Source organism: Podarcis raffonei, chromosome 12, assembly GCF_027172205.1.
Source record: "Podarcis raffonei isolate rPodRaf1 chromosome 12, rPodRaf1.pri, whole genome shotgun sequence".
Lineage (NCBI taxonomy): Eukaryota > Metazoa > Chordata > Lepidosauria > Squamata > Lacertidae > Podarcis > Podarcis raffonei.
In genome coordinates, this window is record NC_070613.1 from 2,025,719 (window position 1) to 2,049,927 (window position 24,209).

At 48.8% G+C, this 24,209-nt stretch overlaps 1 protein-coding gene across 2 annotated transcripts in view; it reads left to right on the plus strand.

The window, feature by feature from the left end:
• Positions 1-24,209, plus strand: part of LOC128424273 (SCO-spondin-like) — a 170,770-nt gene that overhangs the window by 110,239 nt on the left and 36,322 nt on the right. The window contains exons 76-88 of one of the 2 annotated variants that reach the window (XM_053410272.1): positions 3,575-3,772; positions 4,909-5,005; positions 10,080-10,303; positions 10,642-10,791; positions 11,998-12,164; positions 14,249-14,409; positions 15,997-16,217; positions 17,284-17,325; positions 17,463-17,633; positions 18,733-18,942; positions 21,569-21,736; positions 21,853-21,987; positions 23,947-24,187. In XM_053410272.1, coding sequence (XP_053266247.1) covers positions 3,575-3,772; positions 4,909-5,005; positions 10,080-10,303; positions 10,642-10,791; positions 11,998-12,164; positions 14,249-14,409; positions 15,997-16,217; positions 17,284-17,325; positions 17,463-17,633; positions 18,733-18,942; positions 21,569-21,736; positions 21,853-21,987; positions 23,947-24,187 — 2,185 coding nt within the window. The remainder of the gene's footprint in view (positions 1-3,574; positions 3,773-4,908; positions 5,006-10,079; positions 10,304-10,641; positions 10,792-11,997; positions 12,165-14,248; positions 14,410-15,996; positions 16,218-17,283; positions 17,326-17,462; positions 17,634-18,732; positions 18,943-21,568; positions 21,737-21,852; positions 21,988-23,946; positions 24,188-24,209) is intronic. The other variant, XM_053410273.1, reaches the window with a different exon arrangement.

Below are 24,209 nucleotides of genomic sequence, written 5' to 3' on the forward strand. Positions count from 1 at the left end.
CCGTGCTTCGCAAGACGAAAAAATCGCAAGACGACAAAACTCGCGGAACGAATTAATTTCGTCTTGCGAGGCACCACTGTAGTTGATTTGAATATGTTATTATTGAATATTATTGAATATGTATATGATTGAATATTGTATACCCAATGTATCAGCCACTGTTTGTGTTTTGGTGGTTTTAAAAAATAAAATAAAAACAAAAACAAAGATATTCCGGGGGGCGCTGTTGTTGCCCCCCAAAAAGCCCCATAATCAGAGAGGTGGGGGTGGCACTGATGTTGGGGGGATGAACGTCAGAACATACAACAGTGGTCTTCAAAAAACACCCTTTATACCCACATTTTTTAGAAGGAAAATTTGCTCGCGCCCACCAGAATTTTTTTAATTGGTAGTAAGTTCATTGGATAAGGCTCCTTTGAAACACCTACTTTTACACTGGCCCACAGTTAGTAAGTTTTTGGAGAAAGCGTGGGATTATATCATTAATACGTTGCGCAGGAACGTAATATTTTCAGAGGTGAATATTCGTTTGAACTCTATAGCTGTTGCGTGGAAAGTGACAATGGGAGAGCGAAAATGGAGCCCAGCTGCCCTAAGGGTTGCTAAGAGATTGATGTTGATTAACAGGAATAATAATATTTATTTATTTATTTATTTATGCATGCATGCATACATACATACATACATACATACCCTGGCCACCCGGCTGGCGTTCCCCAGCCACTCTGGGCAGCTCCCAACAGAATATTTAAAACACAATAAAACATCAAACATTAGAGACTTCCCTAAACAGGGCTGCTTTCAGATATCTTCTAAAAGTCAGAGAGTTGTTTATTTCCTTGACATCTGATGGGATGTACATTTCCAAAATATAAGATAAAAAAGCAAATAAAATAAAACCTGCATCCAGCAACAGTGTTTGTGTGTTGTGTTGGCTCCTATGATGTAAGACATGGGCCCCGCCTGCTAGCCTGCTCCCTCAAATATCACTGCTTTGCTCCTTTCTATATATAGGGTGCCTACATTCTGCTATTTATAATTATTAGTACCGTATTTTTCGCACGATAGGACGCACCGGTCCATAGGACGCACCTAGATTTGGGGGGGGGGAATAAAGGGGGAAAAAATTAACCCCCCCCGCCAGGCGCGGGGCTGCGGCGGGGGAAGCCCGAGCTTCCCCCTCCCCCAGAACGGGACCCAGAGCCATGCCGAAGCTGCGCGCAGCTTTGGCATCGCTCTGGGAGCTTGCAGGGCTGGGGGAGGAGGAAGCCCTCCGCCAGCCTCCAAACCATGTCGGGAGACAGCGGGATGGCGCGCTGCGCCTCTCCCGCTGTCCCCCGAGTTTGCGGGGCTGGCGACGGGGAGGAACAGGCTTCTCCCCCCCGCCAGCCTTCTAGCCAAGTCGGGGGACAGTGGGAAGGGCGCGCTGCGCCTCTCCCGCTGTCCCCCGAGTTTGCGGGGCTGGTGACGGGGAGGAGCAGGCTTCTCCCCCCCCCGCCAGCCTTCTAGCCAAGTCGGGGGACAGTGGAAAGGGCGCGCTGCGCCTCTCCCGCTGTCCCCCGAGTTTGCAGGGCTGGCGACGGGGAGGAGCAGGCTTCTCCCCCCCGCCAGCCTTCTAGCCAAGTCGGGGGACAGCGGAAAGGGCGCGCTGCGCCTCTCCCGCTGTCCCCCGAGTTTGCAGGGCTGGCGACGGGGAGGAGCAGGCTTCTCCCCCCCGCCAGCCTTCTAGCCAAGTCGGGGGACAGCGGGAAGGGCGCGCTGCGACTCTCCCGCTGTCCCCCGAGTTTGCAGGGCTGGCGACGGGGAGGAGCAGGCTTCTCCCCCCCGCCAGCCTTCTAGCCAAGTCGGGGGACAGCGGGAAGGGCGCGCTGCGACTCTCCCGCTGTCCCCCGAGTTTGCAGGGCTGGCGACGGGGAGGAGCAGGCTTCTCTCCCCCCCCAGCCTTCTAGCCAAGTCGGGGGACAGCGGGAAGGGCGCGCTGCGCCTCTCCCGCTGTCCCCCGAGTTTGCAGGGCTGGCGACGGGGAAGAGCAGGCTTCTCCCCGTCGCCAGCCTTCTAGCCAAGTCGGGGGACAGCGGGAAGGGCGCGCTGCGCCTCTCCCGCTGTCCCCCGAGTTTGCGGGGCTGGCGACTGGGAGGAGCAGGCTTCTCCCCCCCGCCAGCCTTCTAGCCAAGTCGGGGGACAGCGGAAAGGGCGCGCTGCGCCTCTCCCGCTGTCCCCCGAGTTTGCAGGGCTGGCGACGGGGAGGAGCAGGCTTCTCCCCCCCCCCCAGCCTTCTAGCCAAGTCGGGGGACAGCGGGAAGGGCGCGCTGCGCCTCTCCCGCTGTCCCCCGAGTTTGCAGGGCTGGCGACGGGGAAGAGCAGGCTTCTCCCCGTCGCCAGCCTTCTAGCCAAGTCGGGGGACAGCGGGAAGGGCGCGCTGCGCCTCTCCCGCTGTCCCCCGAGTTTGCGGGGCTGGCGACTGGGAGGAGCAGGCTTCTCCCCCCCGCCAGCCTTCTAGCCAAGTCGGGGGACAGCGGAAAGGGCACGCTGCACCTCTCCCGCTGTCCCCCGAGTTTGCAGGGCTGGCGACGGGGAGGAGCAGGCTTCTCCCCCCCCCCCCCGCCAGCCTTCTAGCCAAGTCGGGGGACAGCGGGAAGGGCGCGCTGCGCCTCTCCCGCTGTCCCCCAAGTTTGCAGGGCTGGCGACGGGGAGGAGCAGGCTTCTCCCCCCCCCCGCCAGCCTTCTAGCCAAGTCGGGGGAGAGCGGGAAGGGCGCGCTGCGCCTCTCCCGCTGTCTCCCGAGTTTGCGGGGCTGGCGACGGGGAGGAGCAGGCTTCTCCCCCCCCCCCAGCCTTCTAGCCAAGTCGGGGGACAGCGGGATGGCGGCGTTCCGCCTCCCCGCTGTCCCCGAGCTTGTGGGGCTGGCCGTGGGGCTCTCCTGAAGCCTGGAGAGCTAGAGGGGTCGGTGCGCACCGACCCCTCTCGCTCTCCAGGCTTCAGTGAAAGCCTGCATTCGCACCATAGGACGCACACACATTTCCCCTTCATTTTTGGAGGGGGAAAAGTGCGTCCTATAGTGCGAAAAATACGGTAGTTTGCATCATATATTTACACCTATTATTATTTCATGTTATAGGAAGTTTCTAGAGACTAGACGATAAGTCTTTGTAAATGGTGTTTCTAAAGGAACTTTTGTTCTTGCCAAATGCCAATGTGTTTGCATTATTAATTTTCTTATTCTTATGAATAAAAAAATCATTTTAAGTTAGAGCTTAATAATTATTTCACTATTAATATACTTCTTCTTAATTGTATTTCAGTACAACAATGACTTTGATAAGATACGTATTTTGTGATGTGCAAATGGCTTTAGATATGAGGTCCATAAATGACCATACAGCATCTATTCAACACAAAAAAACAGCGACAATTTGTTGCTGACAAAGGACAGCTGGACATAGAAAGGGCCCCATTACCTTCAGTAGCTGAGGGCCACATCAAACCTAAATCCGGCCCTGGGTGGGAACACAGAGTGAAACATCATCCCGAAGCTGCGCGCAGAGATCTGAGTGGCTTTTTCCTGGTCCCCCCAGACTGCAGCGGGGGCCAGGTGTCGTTCCCCTGCGGCAAGGCCTGCCCACGCACCTGCGAGGACCTGCACCCGGACAACGCCTGCTTGGACAGCCCCCAGTGCCAGCTCTCGTGCGCCTGTCCAGGCGGGCAGCTGCTGCAGGATGGCGTGTGCGTCCCGCCAGCGCACTGCCGCTGCAAGTACCAGAACACCTGGCTGGGTGAGTGGATGAGTGACTCTTTAACAAAGGGAGCTGCCTTGTTTGGAGTCAGGCCATTGCCCCGTCTAACTCTGTAATGACCACACTGGCTGGCAGAAGCTCTCCAGGATTTCAGGCAGGGGAATTGAATGAATCAAGGACCTTCTGCATGCCAAGCACGTGTTCTACCACCAAACTACTAGAAGCATAGGAAGCAGCCGGTCTGCCTACCTCAGTGTTGTCTACACTGGCAGGCAGCGATTTTCCGAGGGATTGAACCAGAGACCTTCTGCAGGCCAAGCAGCTGCTCTGCCGTAGCCTTCTTAGACTTTACCGATTGGTAGAGTGAGCGTTGCTCCCAGAGCAGGGAGGAAGGAGTCAAATGACACCGAGGTTGGTTCAGAGAAAGAGTTTATTCTGCTCTCCAGATAGCAGAAGGCACGGTGTGATAGGTTCACAGCAAGCACAAAAGCAAGAGAAATTTCACACAGTATATATATATCCTCCAGGCACCCTCTTCCCCCTTCCCCAGGAATCTAGCCTTGTATGTTCATACACGTAAGTTTGACATCCATGACCATAAACGGATGTTCCTATTTCTGTACTCTTATCTTGGGGTTAGGAGGGTCACTCAGCTATAGGAGTTTCCCTTGACACCATCTCTATCTCCAGCCGTGGGGGCTGACAGACCTGTCTTGCAGAGTCTGTGCATCAGGGTGTCAGGATATTTACAACCTTCAAGATAAGATAAGCCCCAGCTCTGCCGTCCCGTCTCCACTTCGGAACTGACAAGGCCATCCATTAAGCTTCACGGACTGATAAAGGAGAGGGCTTTGTTTATACAGCTGGGTTCCTGTTATACATGAGCTCAAGTGCTCAAGTTAATGCTTTTTAGCTAATGGACACTTGGAGAAGGAAAAATGGGGATTTGGGGGCCTGTTTCAGACTGACTGCACAGTCAGGCTTTAGATTTGGGATTTCCATTCCTTCACTGCCACTGAGCCACAGATCTTTCCCAGCCCAGTTTGCTGGGCTTGGCAATCATTTTAGAGGAGGGAATTCAAGATGGAGTGGGGCCTGATTCACACAGGGAGGGCAAGGGGAGCAGGAAGAAACTGCCGACTCTGAATTATTCCCTCTTTCCCCCGTCTTGGCAGGTGTCCCCGAAGGACGGAATCTCTCTCTGTGGTCAGGGCTCCCGCCCTGGGAGTACGTCCAGCCTGGGGAGACGGTGACTGGACCCTGCCAGAACTGGTGAGTCTGGCCAAGGCAGGCTAGTGACGCTTTTAATACCTTTATTTGGTTTATTTTGTAAGATTTTTACACCCTTTGTTGTTGTTTTTTTTGGGGGGGACACCTAAATTTCACTGCAACTTGGGTTGACTTTATAAGCTCAACACGGCAATCTTCTGGCACCAGCTCTTTGCCTGGCATGGCTGACAAAATTTAAATAAAGCTCCCCTTCTTTCGTCAACTAGGCTCAACAGTGGGAAAAAATAACATATATTTTGCCACTAGCTGGTGCTGCAGTTATATAAATACAGTGGTACCTTGGTTCTCAAACTTAATCCGTTCCAGAAGTCTGTTCCAAAACCAAAGCGTTCCAAAGCCAAGGCACGCTTTCTCACAGGAAATAATGCAAAAAGGATTAATCCATTCCAGACTTTTAAAAACAACCCCCAAAACAGCAATTTAACATGAATTTTACTATCTAACGAGACCATTGATCCATAAAATGAAAGCAATTATCAATGTACTGTACAATAAAATAAATAAAACAATATTGTAGATGATAAAAATTAAAATTGATTTTTTTTCTAACCTGCACTGATGATGGTCATTGTTTGGATGGGGGCTTTTATCCATTTTCGCGGTCACAATCAATCAATCAGTATCTGAACTGGGTTCCACACAGTCACAAAAACAAATTAACCGAAAAAGCCTCAAAAACAAAAAATGCAAAATATGAATGAATGAATGAATGAATAAGTTTATTACGGTCATAGACCAGAAGAAAAAAAAACCAACATAAAGACAACAGTAGTTTACGAGGGAATGATGGTGTCAATTAAAAGTTGTAAAATTATACATAAAAACAATGCACATATGCACACACACCCACACACACGCACATATATACTCATATATGCACTACCATATATGTGTAAACTTAAAAAGAAAAAAAAAAAAAAAAAAAAGGGGGGGGCTTGTCCAAGAGTCAGATCTTTTACTTTTTTACAACTAATGCCCTCCGCTTGATCGCGGCCGCAGAAAACTTGGCCACTTTCAGTGTTACTTCTGGGTTTTTATCTCCTAGTAGGATTTTCAGCCGCTGGGATTCAGATCGACCTGGAAATTTCTGGACGATAGGAGAGATAAACAGTGACCTGATATCCCCGTAAAGGTCGCAGTGTAACAACACATGTGAAGCCGTTTCCACCTCCTTCAGACCACATGGGCAAACTCGTTCGGCATAGGGTGTGCCCTCGTATCTGCCCTTTAGTAAGGCAGATGGCAGTACATCAAATCTGGTAAGGGTAAACGCCCGCCTATATTTTGCGATTTGTAGATCCAGCAAATATGGGGTTAAATTAAACCCTTTTTCATAATCTTGGATAGCTGGATATTTATCTATCTTGCTCATATGGTCCTGAAGCTCTACATCTCCTATTCGCTGGCTCACCATCATTTTAGCCTTTTCAAAACCTGCGGCTATAAGTTCTTGTGGGGAAAGCCCCAGGCCCTTCAATTTTTCATAAAGCGACAATCTCCATTTAGACTGGAACGGGTCTAATAAAGTCAATGGAGCCACTCCCACTGGGAAGAATATGAGTTTTAGCCAGAAGTGAATCTTCAGGATCCATATCCTGGCATTAATAGGGAGTTGACCTACCTCCAGCCTAATGGCAGTGTTGGAGACACAGGTAGGTAACCCTAGTAGGGAGCGGTAAAATTTAGTTTGTACAGATTCCAGGGACTTGAGTTTTTGACAATTAAATATCTGGGTGCCATACATCAGTTGTGGAAGTATTTTTGCAACAAAGACCTGGGAGGCGGCAGGAACATATTGACCTCCTTTTCTGTAAAAGAATCTTATGATAGCTCTAAAAGATCTTTGCGCATTGACAATGGAATTCTTAATCTGATGGCACCAAGATCCCTTCTCATCAAAAATTATTCCAAGATATCTAAAAGATGTTACTTGCTCAATAGGTTGGTTATTAATTTTCCATTTATGTCGGAGTTTTCTCTTGGGGAACACCATAATTTTTGATTTAGTATAATTTATTATTAGGTGTTCAGCTTCGCAATACTCTGTAAGAGCTCGTAGAAGTTTTCTTAGACCCACACAAGAGAAGGAAATAAGTGCCGCATCATCTGCGTACAAAAGGACTGGTATTGGTATATTGTTTAGGTTTGGGGAATGAGTACTTGCTTCCTCCATCTTTCCGACTAAGGAGTTTATATAAAAGTTGAATAGAATGGGGGCAAGAACACAGCCTTGCTTGACACCATGGAAACTTTGGATTTCCTTTGATAGGTTCCCATAACGATCACATCTAACACGGATCCGAGTATTTTCATGTAGTCTACGGATAAGAAGCAAAAGACGTCTATCGATGTTTGTGGCATTTAATTTTTCCCAAAGTCTATGCCGGGGTATCGAATCGAAAGCTGATTTGAAATCTATGAAGGCTACATAGAGAGAGCCTCCTTTCTTTGAGGTGTATTTCTCCACTAGATGTTGCAATACCAGTCCTTGGTCTAGAGTTGATCTATGTGCCCTGAAACCAGCCTGGGCTTCCTTTAGGATGTGCTCCTGTTCCAGCCAGTCCGCAAACTTTTCACGTAAGTGAGTTGCATAAAGTTTGCTAATGATGCTTAAGAGACTGATTGGTCTGTAATTGGCTGGATCAAGTTTACAGCCTTTCTTGAATATGGGAACGATGATTGCCAATCCCCAGTCCTCTGGTATTATTGCTGTTTGATCTATGCTGGTGAAAAGGGTGGCAAGGACTGGGGCCCACCAGTCAATATTGGCTTTGAGAAGCTCAGGAGAAATATTATCTGCTCCCGGGGCTTTTCTATGTTTGAGTGCCTGAATAAGCCTCCTAATCTCCGCAACCGACACCGGAGGCCACTCATCACCTGCCGCACACTGTATTAGTGGCTGTGTCAAAGGCAGAGCTGAATATAAAGATTGGAAAAATGCCTCCCAAGTCCCTGCAGGTATAGTAAACTCCACTTCTGAGGAAGTAGATCGCACTCCATTTGCTACCAGTCTCCAGAAGGTGGCCGAATCTCTCTCTCTGGATGCATCTATTAGGCATTTCCATTCTCTTTTCTGTGCCAGGAGTTTTTTGTTTTTGATCAAAATTTTATAGTTTCGTTTATCTTCAAACCAGCCCGTGGGGAGTTGGGGTAAATTGGCAGATCTATAATTCTTGTATTTTTTCAGTAAGTTTAGCTTCATGTCCTGACATTCTTGATCAAACCAGGGTTTGGAGTTTTTATATACTGAAGATTGCCTACTTGGCCTGTTCCTTTTTTCCTTCAGGGAATCTTGAAGGAGTGAAATTAACTCCTGAAATAAATTTATCTTTATATTGTTTTAAATAGCAAAAACAAAAGTGCCAAACTTAATCTGTTCCGGAAGTCCATTTGACTTCCGAAATGTTTGAAAACCAAGGCACAGCTTCTGATTGGTGCAGGCGCCCAGGGAAGAATAGCCAACAGCCGCATCAGACATTCGGCTTCTGAAAGACGTTAGTAAACCAGAACACTTACTTCTGGGTTTTCAGTGTTTGAGAACCAAGGTACCATTGTATTCTAAATTAAGGTTTAATTTCATTTATTTATTTTTAAAATTTGTATGCCACCCTTTCTCCAAAGATCACAGGGCCGTTCACAACATAGAAATGCAAAACGACAGCATGAGTTATATAATAATATCACTTTTAGGATAAAAACCTTAACATCCGTATTTGCTTAAATGCATGGTTTGAAGTCTCTCTGTGTGATTTTAACATCAAGTTGGATAAATGAAACCTTAAGATTTTAGCCCTAAACTGAAATTTAGGATTGAGCTGATGAAAGCAGGTCTTACTCAAAGAGGGCAATATTTTCCCTCAAATCTGCAGTTACTTTTAAATTACTTCAGTCCATCCCAAAGCTTTATTTATTTTTGGATTTTGCACCATACTTTGGTTTTGTTTCATTTTTTATGTGCATCGTGATTTAGTCTATATTCTTGGCAGTTCAATTAGTTTGTCCCATTCATTTATGATTCAGTATGTTATGCTATCTTAACACCAAATCAGTTCTTTTGTGTGTTAAGGTAAAGGTAAAGGTACCCCTGCCCGTACGGGCCACTCGTGTCCGACTCTAGGGTTGTGCGCTCATCTCACTCTATAGGCCGGGAGCCAGCGCTGTCCGCAGACACTTCCGGGTCACGTGGCCAGCGTGACGAAGCTGTTCGTCAGCGCAGCACATGGAAACGCCGTTTACCTTCCCGCTATAAAGCGGTACCTATTTATCTACTTGCACCTGGGGGTGCTTTCGAACTGCTAGGTTGGCAGGCGCTGGGACCGAGCAACGGGAGCACACCCCGCCGCGGGGATTCGAACCGCTGACCATGCGATCAGCAAGTCCTAGGCGCTGAGGCTTTTACCCACAGCGCCACCCGCGTCCCCTTTGTGTGTTACTACTGTGGAAATTACAGTTTTGAGGGTTTTGTAGCTCTTGTTTAACAAATACGATGTTTGATGTACTTATTGTTTAAAATTTAATAAAAATCATTTAAAAACAAACAAACAAACCTCAGGGTGGTTTACAAAATGAAAAGAAAACAGTAAGTTTATCGATTAAAAAAAATTAACGACAACAATTTAATACCTTCCCAAAATTAAAAATCAGCAGTAAGTAAAACCAGGCTAAAACACCCACCCACATTCTAGATGTCTGGTTGGGATTGTCCAAAACAGAACGTTTTTAGCAGGTGCCAAAAGTGTACAGTGAAGGCTGCTGACTGTTGTCAAGTGGCAGGGAGTTCCAAAGTGAAAAATCTGTTTCTTACAAATGCAGAACAGTTATATATGGAATTTCGACTTTGCTTTTCATTCATAATGTTTCATTCAGATGTTTTGTGACATTCTGTTTCTGTTTCAAAGCAGCTTATGAACCACTTAGAGATTCTTCTTCCTTTTTTTCTCATGGAAATGTGAAACACAGAATTGAAACAATTTCAGTAAATAAAAGTAAAGATATGTGAATGGTGTTATGTCTGCCTGGCTATTAGCACCTCTCTTCCCCATTTCTTCTCCCCCAGCACCTGCGTGGCCGGGCACCTGCACTGCGACGTGGACCCCTCGTGCCACCTGGATGGGGGCTGGGGCCCCTGGGGGCCCTGGTCGCCCTGCAGCCAGAGCTGCGGGGAGGGAGCCGAGTTCCGATTCCGCGAGTGCGACCACCCAGCCCCCCAGAACGGAGGCAGGGGGTGCCTGGGCAGCAGGGAGCAGCAGAAAGCTTGCCAGAGCCAGCAAGATTGTCCAGGTGAGGAGCACGGGGAGGGGGGAATAATTATTATTATTATTATTATTATTATTATTATTATTATTATTTATTTATTTATACCCCGCTGATCTGACTGGGCCTCTCCAGCCACTCTGGGCTGCTCCCAACAGAATATTATTATTATTATTATTATTATTATTATTATTAAAATTTAAATTAATAAAGTGATAAAAATAATAAAAAACTGATGTTTTTTTAACCATTCTGTTCTAAACTTTTTAAAATAATAATAAAAAACATTCTGTTTTGTTTTCCCTCCTTCCTTCCTTCCTTCCTTCCCTCCTTCCCTTGACCTCTACCCCTCCGTGTCCCCACAGAGGAGGACGCCTGGGGCGACTGGTCCTCCTGGGAGCCCTGCAGTGTCTCCTGCGGAGGAGGAGAGCAAATGCGGATCCGCCGCTGCCGGGAGCCCGACTGCCAGGGCTTGGCCGCCCAGAGCAAGACCTGCAACACCCAAGTGTGCCTTGGTGAGTCGGTGGCTCCAGGGGCATACGAAGGGGGGGCAGAGGGGGCAGACCGCCCCAGGCACTGCCCTGGGGTGGGGTGACAAGATGGCCCGCTGCCTCTCCCCAGCTGTAGAGCGCAGTCAGTGTGGGCGCCGCTCACATGGCGACTGTACAGGTTGGCGCCCGCGTGGCTACGGTACCAGCTGCCGCGCATGCGCGGTCCATACAGACGTCTCGCATGCCTCACCAGGCGATTTGCCCTGCCCCAGGTGACAGAGAGGGTTCCTCCACCACTGGGTGGCTCCCACAAGTATTGAAACACCTCGCTTCTCTGAGGAGCGTAGACCGGCCCACTGTCTCCTCCCCAATCCAGCTTCTCCTGGCAGCGAGTTCCAAAGTTGCCTGGGAGGTGCCACCACTGAGAAGGCCCTGCTAGGCGTCCCCACCAGGACCAGATTTAGGTTTCATGAGGCCCTCAGCTCCTGAAGATAACGGGGCCCTTTCTATGTCCAGCTGTCCTTTGTCAACAACAAATTGTCTCTGGTTTTCTTTTGTTGAAAATATGCTATATGGTCATTTATGGACCTCATAGGTATCTCAAGCATCATAAAATATGTATCTTATCAAAGTCATTGTTGAACTGAAATATAATTAAGAAGTATATTAATAGTGAAATACAATTAAGAAGTATGTTAATAGTGAAATAATTATTAAGCTCTAACTTAAAAAGATTTTTTATTCATAACAAACTTAATAATGCAAACACATTGGCATTTGGCAAGAACAAAAGTTCCTTTAGAAACACCATTTACAAAGACTCATCATCTAGTCTCTAGAAACATCCTATAACATGAAATAATAATAGGTGTAAATATATGATGCAAACTACTAATAATTGTAAATAGCAGAATGTAGGCACCCTATATATAGAAAGGAGCAAACCAGTGATATTTGAGGGAGCAGGCTAGCAGGTGGGTCCCATGTCTTACATCCTAGGAGCCTGCACAACACAAAACACTGTTGCTGGATGTACGCTTTATTTTATTTGTTTGTTATCTTATATTTTGGAAATGCACATCCAGGGGTTTTTTCCTTTAACTTTGGGGGGGCCCTAAGAGCCCTGAGCTATAGCTTATTCAGCTTATACATAAATCCGGCACTGGTCCCTCCAAGGGACCAAGAGAAGGGCCTCTGGTCACCCTTGCGATTCTTCTCCCTTCCTCTCAGAGGTTGGCTGCCCGGTGGGGCGTCTGTACCGGGAATGCCTGCAGGAAGAGGGGTGCCCCTACAGCTGCGCCCATCTCACCCGCCAGATGGACTGCTTCTCAGACGGCTGCGAGGAAGGGTGCCACTGCCCCGTGGGCACCTACCAGCACGAAGGGGCCTGCGTCCAGGTGGGGACCTCTGAACTTCTCTGTCTCTCTCTGTTGGTCTGGTGGTGGAGGTAGAACATAGCCGTTGTGCTCCACCCCTGAACAAAAGTCCTTCCCCCAAACCTGCTGTCTGTGCTGAGGAAGGCTGAATTTTTGCACACAACTAATAATACTAATAGGTACACGGGTGGCGCTGTGGGTTAAACTACAGAGCCTAGGACTTGCCGATCTAGAAGGTCGGCAGTTTGAATCCCCGGGACGGTGTGAGCTCCTATTGCTCGGTCCCTGCTCCTGCCAACCTAGCAGTTCGAAAGCACCTCAAAGTGCAAGTAGATAAATAGGTACCACTCCGGCGGGAAGGTAAACGGCGTTTCCGTGTGCTGCTCTGGTTCACTAGAAGCGGCTCAATCATGCTGGCCACATGACCCAGAAGCTGTACGCCAGCTCCCTCGGCCAATAAAGCGAGATGAGCGCCGCAACCCCAGAGTTGGTCACAACTGGACCTAATGGTCAGGGGCCTCTTTACTTTTAATAATACTAATACTAGTACTAATATTACTAATAATTTATTAATTATACCCTGCCTATCTGGCTGGGTTTCCCCACTCACTCTGGGCGGCTCCCAACAGAAATAATATAACAACAGCAACAGGTTGATTTGAATATGTTATTATTGAATATTATTGAATATGTATATTATTGAATATTGTATACCCAATGTAAAAGCTTCCCTAAACAGGGCTGCCTTCAGATGTCTTCTAAAAGTCAGGTGGTTGTTTATTTCCTTGACATCTGGTGGGAGGGTGTTCCACAGGACGGGCGCCACCACTGAGAAGGCCCTCTGCCTGGTTCCCTGTAACCTCGCTTCTTACAGGGAGGGAACCGCCAGAAGGCCCTCAGAGCTGGACCTCAGTGTGCTTTGGAGTGGTTTAATAATAATAATAATTTCTACATAACAAATTATCAAAACAAATCATCTTCAATATTTCCCTGCCCCTTTTTTTCTCCCTCCCCCCCAAACTTCCCTCAGCTCCTCTCTCTGATTTCTCAACTCATGTTGTTCTCTGCATATTGTAAAATTGTATACATCCTTGTGTTATCTATCTACTATGTTGACCCTCACTAAATTTGTGTATGCTTATTCAAAACCTGCCAAGGAGTCCAGTTCATTTTGTTGTTGTTCTAAGTAATTTGTAAAAAGTTCCCATTCTTCTTTAAAGTCACAGTTGTCCTTATCTCGCAATTTGTAGTCAATTTCGCCAGTTCTGCATAGTTCATCAATTTCTCTTGCCACTGTTCTTTTGTCGGGGTTTCCTCATTCTTCCATCCTTGTGCTATCAAGACTCTTGCCGCTGTTGTAGCGTACATAAATAAGCTCTAACAAAAATGCTTCTGGTTTTTTTACAAATGTCATTTTAAACATTTTCTTCAGCTCATTATATATCATTTCCCAAAATTTCTCTGCATTCCCACCACATATGATAAAAGGTCCCTTCCTTTTCTTTACATTTCCAGCATATTTCTTGCTATCTGTCCTGGTGTTACATACCATCTATACAACATTTTCATGTGTTGTTGTTGTTGTTGTTTAGTCGTTTAGTCGTGTCCGACTCTTCGTGACCCCCTGGACCAGAGCACGCCAGGCACCTCTGTCCTCCACTACCTCCCGCAGTTTGGTCAAACTCATGCTGGTAACCTCGAAAACACTATCCAACCATCTCGTCCTCTGTCGCCCCCTTCTCCTTGTGCCCTCCATCTTTCCCAACATCAGGGTCTTCTCCAGGGAGTCTTCTCTTCTCATGAGGTGGCCAAAGTACTGGAGCCTCAGCTTCACGATCTGTCCTTCCAGTGAGCACTCAGGGCTGATTTCCTTCAGAATGGATGCGTTTGATCTTCTTGCAGTCCATGGGACTCTCAAGAGTCTCCTCAAGCACCAGAATTCAAAAGCATCCATTCTTCGGCGATCAGCCTTCTTTATGGTCCAGCTCTCACTTCCATACATCACTACTGGGAAAACCATGGCTTTAACTATACGGACCTTTGTTGGCAAGGTGTCAGTTGACCTCTTTACAAGTCCCCTCTCTTTCTCTTTCTCTCTGCTTTAGGAGTGCCCCTGCATCCTGACCGAAGACGCCCTCCAGATGTTCTGGAACCACTCCTCGGATCCCAGCCCCCCTCTGGGCATCCTCACAGCTCAGGGTCAGCGACTCTCCCTGGGAGAAGAAGTTGCCCCAAACACCACCATCTATTCCGCCTGCAGCAACTGGTGAGCTCAGCCAGATTTCAGCTGTTCTCTCCATGCCCAGCTCACAGGCAAAGCCTCACCTGTGCCACTGCGGCCTGAAAGACGAGCGGAAAATATCTCATCCCACACGGCTGCCCCCTGGCGTGCCTCACGGCTGCGCACCCAGCTTGTAAAAATGATTGTGGTGTTTTTTGTAATTATTTATATATTTGGAACAGATTTTATATATGCGTATAGTTTAATTCGATTAATGATGAATATTCTTCTTTTTATCTGTAAGCCACCTTGAGCCCAGCAAGGGGGCGGGGAAGGTGGTTAATAAATAAATAATAAGCTATTTTTTGATTAAGCTATTTTTGGCCGCCTCACCCCTTGCTTTTTCCTGTAAGACCAATTACAGTCATTAACAGTCTTCAACAGGTTTACCACACCATCAGCCAATCACCCATCCCCACCTCCCTTCTGGCTATATATAAAGGTCTGGTGACTTTTGTTTCAGTGTATCTGAAGAAGTGCGCATGCGCATGAAAGCTTATGCCCAGAACCAACTTAGTTGGTCTCTAAGGTGCTACTGGACAATTTTTTTTATTTTTTTTATAAATGAATATATTATTGTAATAATTCCTGACAGCTGCTGGTTGCAGGTTTGCCATCGGCTTTCACATCTGCTTAGCATCCCAAAAGGCTGCCTTATATAGTGGTACCTTGGTTCTCAGACTTAATCCATTCCGGAAGTCCGTTCCAAAACCAAAGCGCGTTTTTCCATAGAAAGGAATGCAAAAGTCCATTCCAGACTTTTAAAAACAACCCCTAAAACAGCAATTTAACCTGAATTTTACTATCTAACGAGACTATTGATCCATAAAACAAACGCAATAATCAATGTACTGTACTATAAAAAAATAAGACAGTATTGTAGATGATAAGAATGAAAATTATTTTTTTTTCTTACTGCACTGATGATAGTCAATGTTTGGATGGGGGACTTTTATCCATTTCCTCAGTCACACAATCAATCAATCAGTATCTGAACTGGGTTCCACACAGTCACAAAAACAATTAACCGAAAAAGCCTCAGAAACAAAATATGCAAAATAAATGGCAAAAACAAAAGCGCCCAACTTAATCTGTTCCGGAAGTCCGTTTGACTTCCGAAATGTTCAAAAACCAAGGCACAGCTTCTGATTGGTGCAGGTGCCCCGGAAACAATAGCCGACAGCTGCATTTTTTAAGGGAAATTCCCTTATTCCGAATGGGATTCCTCACAAGAAAATGGAAAATTTGACAGCTATGACGATTTGGATGTTCGGCTTCCGAAAAACATTTGAAAACCAGAACACTTACTTTCAGGTTTTCAGCGTTTGGGAACCAAAGCGTTTGAGAACCAAGGGACCACTGTATTGAGTCAGATTATGGCTCTGTCTGGTCGACTGCAGTTCTCCAGGCAGTGAGGAGCCTTTTCCCATCCTTACCTGGAGATACCCTTGAGGATCATCATAGAAATGTTGGAAGGGGACCCATAGGGGTCATCTAGACCAACCCCCTGCAAATGCAGGAGTCGCAACTGACTTTGAGACTCTTCCCAACTGTCTCATCTCCTCCGTTCAGCTCCTGCCGCAACGGGCAGCTGGTCTGCGCTTTCTCCCACTGCCCCGTGGACGGGGGCTTCTCAGCCTGGAGCCGGTGGGCCCCCTGCTCCTTGACCTGCGGGGGGCTGGGGAACATGACCAGGACAAGAGAGTGCACCAACCCCAAGCCTGCCAACGGCGGGAAGGACTGCGCCGGCCCCCAGGTGGACATCAAGTACTGTCAGACGCTGGATTGCCAAGGTAAGAGGCCAGAGTCAGGAGCAAAGGTGCATCATCATCATCATCATCATCATGATGTAAATGGAATGTAAATGGGTAAAATTGCTGGTAATTGCAGCCAGACAGGTTATAGCGAGTTCTTGGAAAAATGCAGAAGAGCTGGGGTGAACCAATGGAGGGAAAACTTGAAAAATATTATTATCTTTGAATAACTGTGAAGATACATAAAATGAAAGAATTTAAGGTCAATGAGGAGGAGGAGGATTGGTTTGAGAAGATATTGAATTATTTGGGCAGGTTTGAACAATTTGGGGCAATTAAAATGTTGAAAGTTAAATAAACCTTGTGGAGGGAGGAGTGTTAAGGTATATAGACTTGTACATATGGTTGATTTGAATATGTTATTATTGTCTATGTATACCCAATGTATTGGCCGTCTGCGGGGTTTCACTGTTTGTTTACGCTGTTTGTGTTTTGGTTGTTGGTAAAAAAAATAAATAAAAACAATAAACAATAAAGGAAGACTGGAAAATGATAATAATCTAGCTGAGTCTCCCCAGGCACTCTGGAAGGCTCCCAACAGGATATTAATTTTTTTTATAAAAGATCAAACATTAAAAACTTCCCTAAGCAGGGCTGCCTTCAGGTGTCTTCTAAAAGTCAGATAGTTGTTTATTTCCTTGACATCTGGTGGGAGGGTGTTCCACAAAGCAGGTGCCACTACCGAGGAGGCCCTCTGCCTGGTTCCCTGTAACTTCACTTCTTGCAGTGAGGGAACTGCCAGAAGGCCCTCGGAGCTGGACCTCCGTGTCCGGGCTGAACGATGGGGATGAAGACGCTCCTTCTGGTCTACTGGAGAATTCCAGCCAGATGGGTGGGGTATAAAAAACAAAATTATTATTTATTATTGTTATTCTTCGGCCCCAGCTGAATAGCCACTGGTTTTGCCACAGATCATCGCCCTGTGGTGACACGGAGGCGGGGTTTTCCACCAGTGGTACCTGCATGATGGTGGAGACAAGGGGAAACCTGTGAAGACTGACACCATTGGTTAACCCCAGCATGTTCTTTTCCTCCTCCTTCACAGCGGTGACTGGACCCACAAAACAGCCTGTCTCTGTCGTCCCAGGTAAGGGGGTGGGGAGAGGAACAGGGAGGACCCAAAATCTGGTTGAGAAGTCCTCTCCTCGGCCTGTTCCCTTTGGGGAGGCAGCGGAACCCCACCCCACCTGGAAAGCCAAGCTGCTCCTCTGCCCCACTCTCCAGGCTCAGAGGAGGACAGCTTCACCCCTTGGTCACCCTGGACGCCTTGTTCCAAAACCTGCAGCGACCCCGACCTGCCGGCCCTCAAGACCCGCATGCGGTTCTGCCAAGGGTGGGCCAACTGCACGGGGGACTCCTTCCAGGAGCGGGAGTGCAACCTGCCCCAGTGCACAGGTGAGGAACCCAGAGCCAGCCGCCCAGAGGGGCTGGGAGCAGCCCAGCCAGATGGGCAGGGTACAAATAATGAAATTATCGTTGTAATTAAGGGGCTCACAGCCAGCGGTTAGTGGGTGGGCTGAAATAACGCAGGAAGACCTTCCCCAGCAGGTGCCAAGTGATGCCTAACTGGGGCAAAGAATCTTAATTTCTCACGGGGTCTGAACTGGAAGTGATGGACAAGGAACGAGACCTTTGGGGTCAGGGTGGAGAGCCCAATAAAGAGGTCAACACAGTGTGAAAAGGGCAGATAAAAAGAGGTCCATCGTCACGCAGCTCACTGTTAAACTGTGGAACTCCCTCCCACAGTGCCCACCGACCTGTTGTTGTTGTCGTTTAGTCATTTAGTGGTGTCCGCCTCTTCGTGACCCCCTGGACCAGAGCACGCCAGGCACTCCTGTCTTCCACTGCCTCCCTCATGCTGGTCGCTTCGAGAACACTGTCCCACCATCTCGTCCTCTGTCGTCCCCTTCTCCTTGTGCCCTCCATCTTTCCCAGCATCAGGGTCTTTTCCCGGGAGTCTTCTCTTCTCCTGAGGTGGCCAAAGTCTTGGAGCCTCAGCTTCAGGATCTGTCCTTCCAGTGAGCACTCAGGGTTGATTTCCTTCAGAATGGAGAGGTTGGATCTTCTTGCAGTCCATGGGACTCTCAAGAGTCTCCTCCAGCACCATAATTCAGAAGCATCCATTCTTTGGCCATCAGCCTTCTTTATGATCCAGCTCTCACTTCCATACATCACTACCGACCTAGATGGCGTTAAAAGAGGATTAGGCAAATTCATGGAGGGTCAGCGATGGCCACTAGCCAGGAGGGCTGTGCTCTGCCTCAACAGCTGGAGGCAGCGATGCTTCTGAATTCCGGTTGCTGGAAACCACAGGAGGGGAGAGTAGGGTCTTGTGTTCGAATCCTGATTGCGGGTTTCCCATAATGGGCATCTGTTTGGCCACTGGGAGAACGAGATGTTGGTCCAGGTGGGCCCCTGGCCTGATCCAGCAGCAGGCTCCTTTAAAGGCAATGGCGCAGACAGACTTTCTGCCTTTTTCTGCTGCCCCCCGCAGATGCCCCCCTGTGCCAGGGCGAGGAGTGCCTGGGCCTGAACTGCACTTGGAACGCCTGGTCTCCCTGGAGCGCATGTTCCCGCAGCTGTGGAGTTGGGCAGCAGCAGCGCCTGCGGACCTACAACCCGCCGGGGCAAGGAGGGCACTGGTGCCAAGATATCTTGACGGCCAACACGGAGCGGCGCTTCTGCAACCTGCAGGCTTGCAAAGGTAGGAGTCGCACGCAGGTCCCGCTTGGGGCTCGTTGGCTTCTGTCTCCCCTCCCATTTCTCCATGGCATAGAGAAAGTGGACACTGAAGGGCCTTTTTGTTAGGATATAGTTCTGTTCCACCTTAAAAGGAACAGGCATGACTGTTGCGTGTCACATAGAATCATAGAATCATAGAATCATAGAATCATAGAGTTGGAAGAGACCACAAGGGCCATCGAGTCCAACCCCCTGCCAAGCAGGAAACACCATCAGAGCACTCCTGACATATGGTTGTCAAGCCTCTGCTTAAAGACCTCCAAAGAAGGAGACTCCACCACACTCCTTGGCAGCAAATTCCACTGTCGAACAGCTCTTACTGTCAGGAAGTTCTTCCTAATGTTTAGGTGGAATCTTCTTTCTTGTAGTTTGGATCCATTGCTCCGTGTCCGCTTCTCTGGAGCAGCAGAAAACAACCTTTCTCCCTCCTCTATGTGACATCCTTTTATATATTTGAACATGGCTATCATATCACCCCTTAACCTCCTCTTCTCCAGGCTAAACATGCCCAGCTCCCTTAGCCGTTCCTCATAAGGCATCGTTTCCAGGCCTTTGACCATTTTGGTTGCCCTCCTCTGGACACGTTCCAGTTTGTCAGTGTCCTTCTTGAACTGTGGTGCCCAGAACTGGACACAGTACTCCAGGTGAGGTCTGACCAGAGCAGAATACAGTGGCACTATTACTTCCCTTGATCTAGATGCTATACTCCTATTGATGCAGCCCAGAATTGCAGTGGCTTTTTTAGCTGCCGCGTCACACTGTTGGCTCATGTCAAGTTTGTGGTCAACCAAGACTCCTAGATCCTTTTCACATGTAGTGCTCTCAAGCCAGGTGTCACCCATCTTGTATTTGTGCCTCTCATTTTTTTTGCCCAAGTGCAATACTTTACATTTCTCCCTGTTAAAATTCATCTTGTTTGTTTTGGCCCAGTTCTCTAATCTGTCAAGGTCGTTTTGAAGTGTGATCCTCTCCTCTGGGGTGTTAGCCACCCCTCCCAGTTTGGTGTCATCTGCAAATTTGATCAGGATGCCCTTGAGTCCATCATCCAAGTCGTTGATAAAGATGTTGAATAAGACCGGGCCCAAGACAGAACCCTGTGGCACCCCACTAGTCACTCTTCTCCAGGATGAAGAGGAACCATTGATGAGCACCCTTTGGGTTCGGTCAGTCAGCCAGTTACAAATCCACTGAGTGGTAGCAAAGTCAAGACCGCATTTTACCAGCTTCTTTACAAGAATATCATGGGGCACCTTGTCATGCCTGTTTACTTCCAGCACAGTCAGCTGGGAACTTCCGTTTCTATATTGCTTTTGCTATCTTGCTGTTTGCTTGGACATGAAGGGAAGCAGACATGTTTTTCCTTTGTTCCTGAACTTATGCTGAATAAACGCTTGCAAATAATGCTTACACATGTTTTTGTCCGCCACTTCCGTTGTGAGAAGTTATTCACTCTGCTGATAAAAGCTTGCTCAAGTCCTCTGAAGGCTTTTGAGGATTGTGTCGCTGTTTGATGCTGGAGATTGCCCGGTTGCTGGCTGGCGGCTGGAGCCAGCTGGGGGCCTGCCAAATGCCCCCGTCTCCCCAGACGCATCCCAACACTTTTCACCCTCATCACGCTATAGCAACATTGCTAGACTGTGGAACTCCCTGTCACAGGGATGGCCACCAGCACAGCTGGCTTTAAAAGAGGATTAGGCAAATTCATGGAGGAGGACAGGGCAATGGAGGGCTACTAGCCAGGCTAGTCGGAGGCAGAAATGCTTCTGAAGACCAGCTGTAGGAAACCCCAGAAGGAGAGGGCTGCTCTTGTGCCCGGATCCTGCTTGCAGGTTTCCAACGATGGGCATCTGGTTGGTCCCTGTGGGAACAGAATGCTGGACTGGATGAGCCATCGGCCTGCTCCAGCCAAGTCTCCTTATGTTGTGATGAGTGAAACCTCCAGCACCAGAGGCAGTCTATATTGATTCCTAGGTTCCTATGGGTATTTGGCCCCTGTGAGAACAGGATGCCGGACCAGATGGGCCCCCTTTGACCTGATCCAGCAGGTGCTTTTATGAGTTATTACAACTAGCCCAGGTGGGCCTTAATTTCTGAGAAAGTAGAGACCCCTTTGCCTCTTTCCTCTGGTCAGCCAGCGCCCGAGTTCGAGATTTGGCTGGCTTCCCCCAGGGAAGTTTAGGGGCAGATCTAACAGGCAAGATCCCTCTCTGGCAATTCTCCACAATCCAGCCTCTGGGAATGAGTCAGTGGTTAGAGAGTGTCAGACCAGGACCTGCGTGACCAGGGTTCAAATCCCCCTCACCCGGCCATGAAGCCTCGGGTCACTGACTCCCTCTCACCCTTGCCTGCCTCGCACACTGTTGTGAGGATGCAGAGGAGAAGCTGGGCGTGCCAAAATAAAGGAACAAAATGCAATATCCTGTGGCAAGGAGTTCCGAAGATGGGTGCATCAGCATTTGTTGGGACGTGGAGGGGAGGGTGAGGAATGGCTCAGAGCCTGTCCCAGAAATGAGCTGAGCGCCCAGCCCCCTTTGCATGTCCATCTGGCCCCCCTCTCAGCCCCCCTCCTTTGTCTCTCCCCTCTACAGTGGACGGTGCCTGGTCCAAGTGGAGCCCCTGGTCGTGGTGTGACCGCCTTTGCGGTGGGGGACGCTCGTCGCGGACGAGGATGTGCAGCAGCCCCCCGCCCAAAAACGGAGGGACCCACTGCCCCGGGGAGAAGTACCAAGTGCGAGTCTGCAACGCCAAACCCTGCGGTAAGTTGAGGGGAAGAGGAGAGGTCTTCCCCCCAAAGTCTGGGAAAGCTTCTCCCCAGTTGCCCCCAACTCCCCTCCCTGGACCCACAGCAAGCTAACAGGCGGCTCTCTCCCAGCAGAGGAGGGCTGCCCCCCAGAGATGCTCATGGTGGGCTGCGCCAATGAATGCCCACGCCACTGCTGGGACCTCCAGGAGGGCATCGCCTGCCAGGACGGGGAGGTCTGCGAGCCCGGCTGCCGGTGCCCGGAGGGTAAGCGGTGTTGTTTTGACTGCCCCACGGTGCAATTAAACACAGGGGAATATCCCCCCAATTGTTCTTTCGATTTTATTTATTTAGTAAATTTCACATGCTGTTTGATGGTAGGAAAAAACTTCACGGCGGTCTGCAAAAAAAAAAAAAAAAGATAAATCACCGAGGGAAATTTGCAGTGACTGTTTAAAAATAGGTAAAAAGTTAAAATGCTAAAACAGGTTGGAACTCTAATCCGCTTTCTAAGAATCTCAGCAGGGTCGCCTGAACAATAATGTTTTGAGCAAGAGCACAATGAAGCCGCCTGCCTGACGTCAAGAGGCAGGGAGTTCCCAAGGGCACACTAAAAGATGAAGTTGCTACAAATGCAGAATGGGGGTTCTGCAGATCAGGCAGGTGCACGCGCAGTAAAGCAATATCGCAGGCAGACTGGTCCCAAGTTGTTCTGTTGCAGTTGTAACTTTGGCGCTCCTTGTGAAGCTGGAACAGGTACAAAAAAGGGAAAACTGAGCCGCTGCTGGAAAGCTCACATTCAACTCCTGCTTGCAGGTTTCCCATTGGGGTATCTGGTTGGCCGCTGGGAGAACAGGATGGGCTGTTGGCCTGATTCAGCAAGACTCTCCTTATGTTCTTAATCTTAAGCATGGGTAGGCAAACTAAGGCCCGGGGGCTGGATCTGGCCCAATCGCCTTCTAAATCTGGCCCGTAGATGGTTTGGGAATCAGCGTGTTTTTACATGAGTAGAATGTGTGCTTTTATTTAAAATGCATCTCTGGATTATTTGTGGGGCATAGGAATTTGTTCCTTATTTTTTTCAAAATATAGTCCAGTGCTCCACAAGGTCTGAGGGACAGTAGACTGACCCATGGCTGAAAAAGGTTGCTGACCCCTGTTCTTAAGGGTGTTATATCTGTTAGAATTCCTGGTCTATGGTTGCAGTCATGGGATTGTTGTTTTTCACATGACGGTGTATGTTTTCATTCCACACAGTGTGGGAAGTGATGGAGACAGGATGTTACTCTGTTCCGTGAAGTGGGACTATTGTCCTTTCTTCTTTTCCTCTTTGCTGTCTGATGTTGGAGAGAGAGGGAGCCATGTTGCAGTGCTCCGTGTGTTTTTATTCGTAAATAAAGTAGATTAGCCAAAATGCTGAGTTGCTGAGGTCTGTTGCGCAAAGCTGTGCAAACTCTGCAGATCCCTAAGTATGTCGGTGTCAGTTGGCATCGGTCGCTTGGGCTGAAGAAAGCTTTTGAAGCTCTCGAACGAAAGCCCAGGAGGGTGAGAACATGCCAGTCGGGCATGTGCCTCTGCCAGGGTCCTACTCGAGTGTAGGCCGAACTCCTGACAATGTCCATCTTGGATGTCTTTAACAGAGGGTTAGAAAAATTCACAGAGGAGGAGAAGGCTGTCAGTGGCCACCAGCCCCCATGGCTCTGTTATGTGCCTGTCATGTGCTAAGTTTGGATCCTAGAATGCAACCACTGATTGGCTTGCAGGAGAAGACCAATCAGGCTCCAGGAGGGAAGCAGAACCAGCCAATCAGACGGGACTCGTTGTGTAAATAATGTATATAAAAGCCTGATGTTTGGGGGGCAATTCAATCACTGTTTTACAAGCTGCAATAAAGAGCATGAAATCACTACAGGACTCCGTGTCCAATCTGAGAAGACTGAATATCTTCTTCCTGGGAGTCACAGGGGAGGAAAGGGCTGTTGTTGCGCTCAGGTCCCACTTTTCAAGCTTCCTTGGGGGCATCTGGTGGGCACCAGGTTGGTGAAGGTGGGCAGGGAGCAAGGATAAGTGCTCCAATGGCAGCTGCTCCTTGCAAGGGCGCCAGGAAGGGAGAAGCGGGGGCAAGGCAGGTGGGAAGAGCCGGTCTTTCCAGGCCCGATTCCAGCTGCCTGTGGAACTCAGCCCTCTTCCTCACCTGCTTTCCCCTTCCTGCTCCCCCCCCCCCAGGTACGCTGGAGCAAGACGGCGCCTGCGTGCCCCCCGCCCACTGCGAGTGCACCGATGCCCAGGGGCACAGCTGGGCGCCGGGCAGCGTCCGCGACGACGGGTGCGACAACTGCACCTGCTCCGGCGGGAGGCTGCTCTGCACCAACCACACCTGCGCCCCCAGCGAGTGCGCCTGGAGCCTCTGGTCCAGCTGGTCCCAGTGCAGCGTCACCTGCGGGAACGGCCTGCGCACCCGCTTCAGGTATTCTTCAGGGAATCATAGA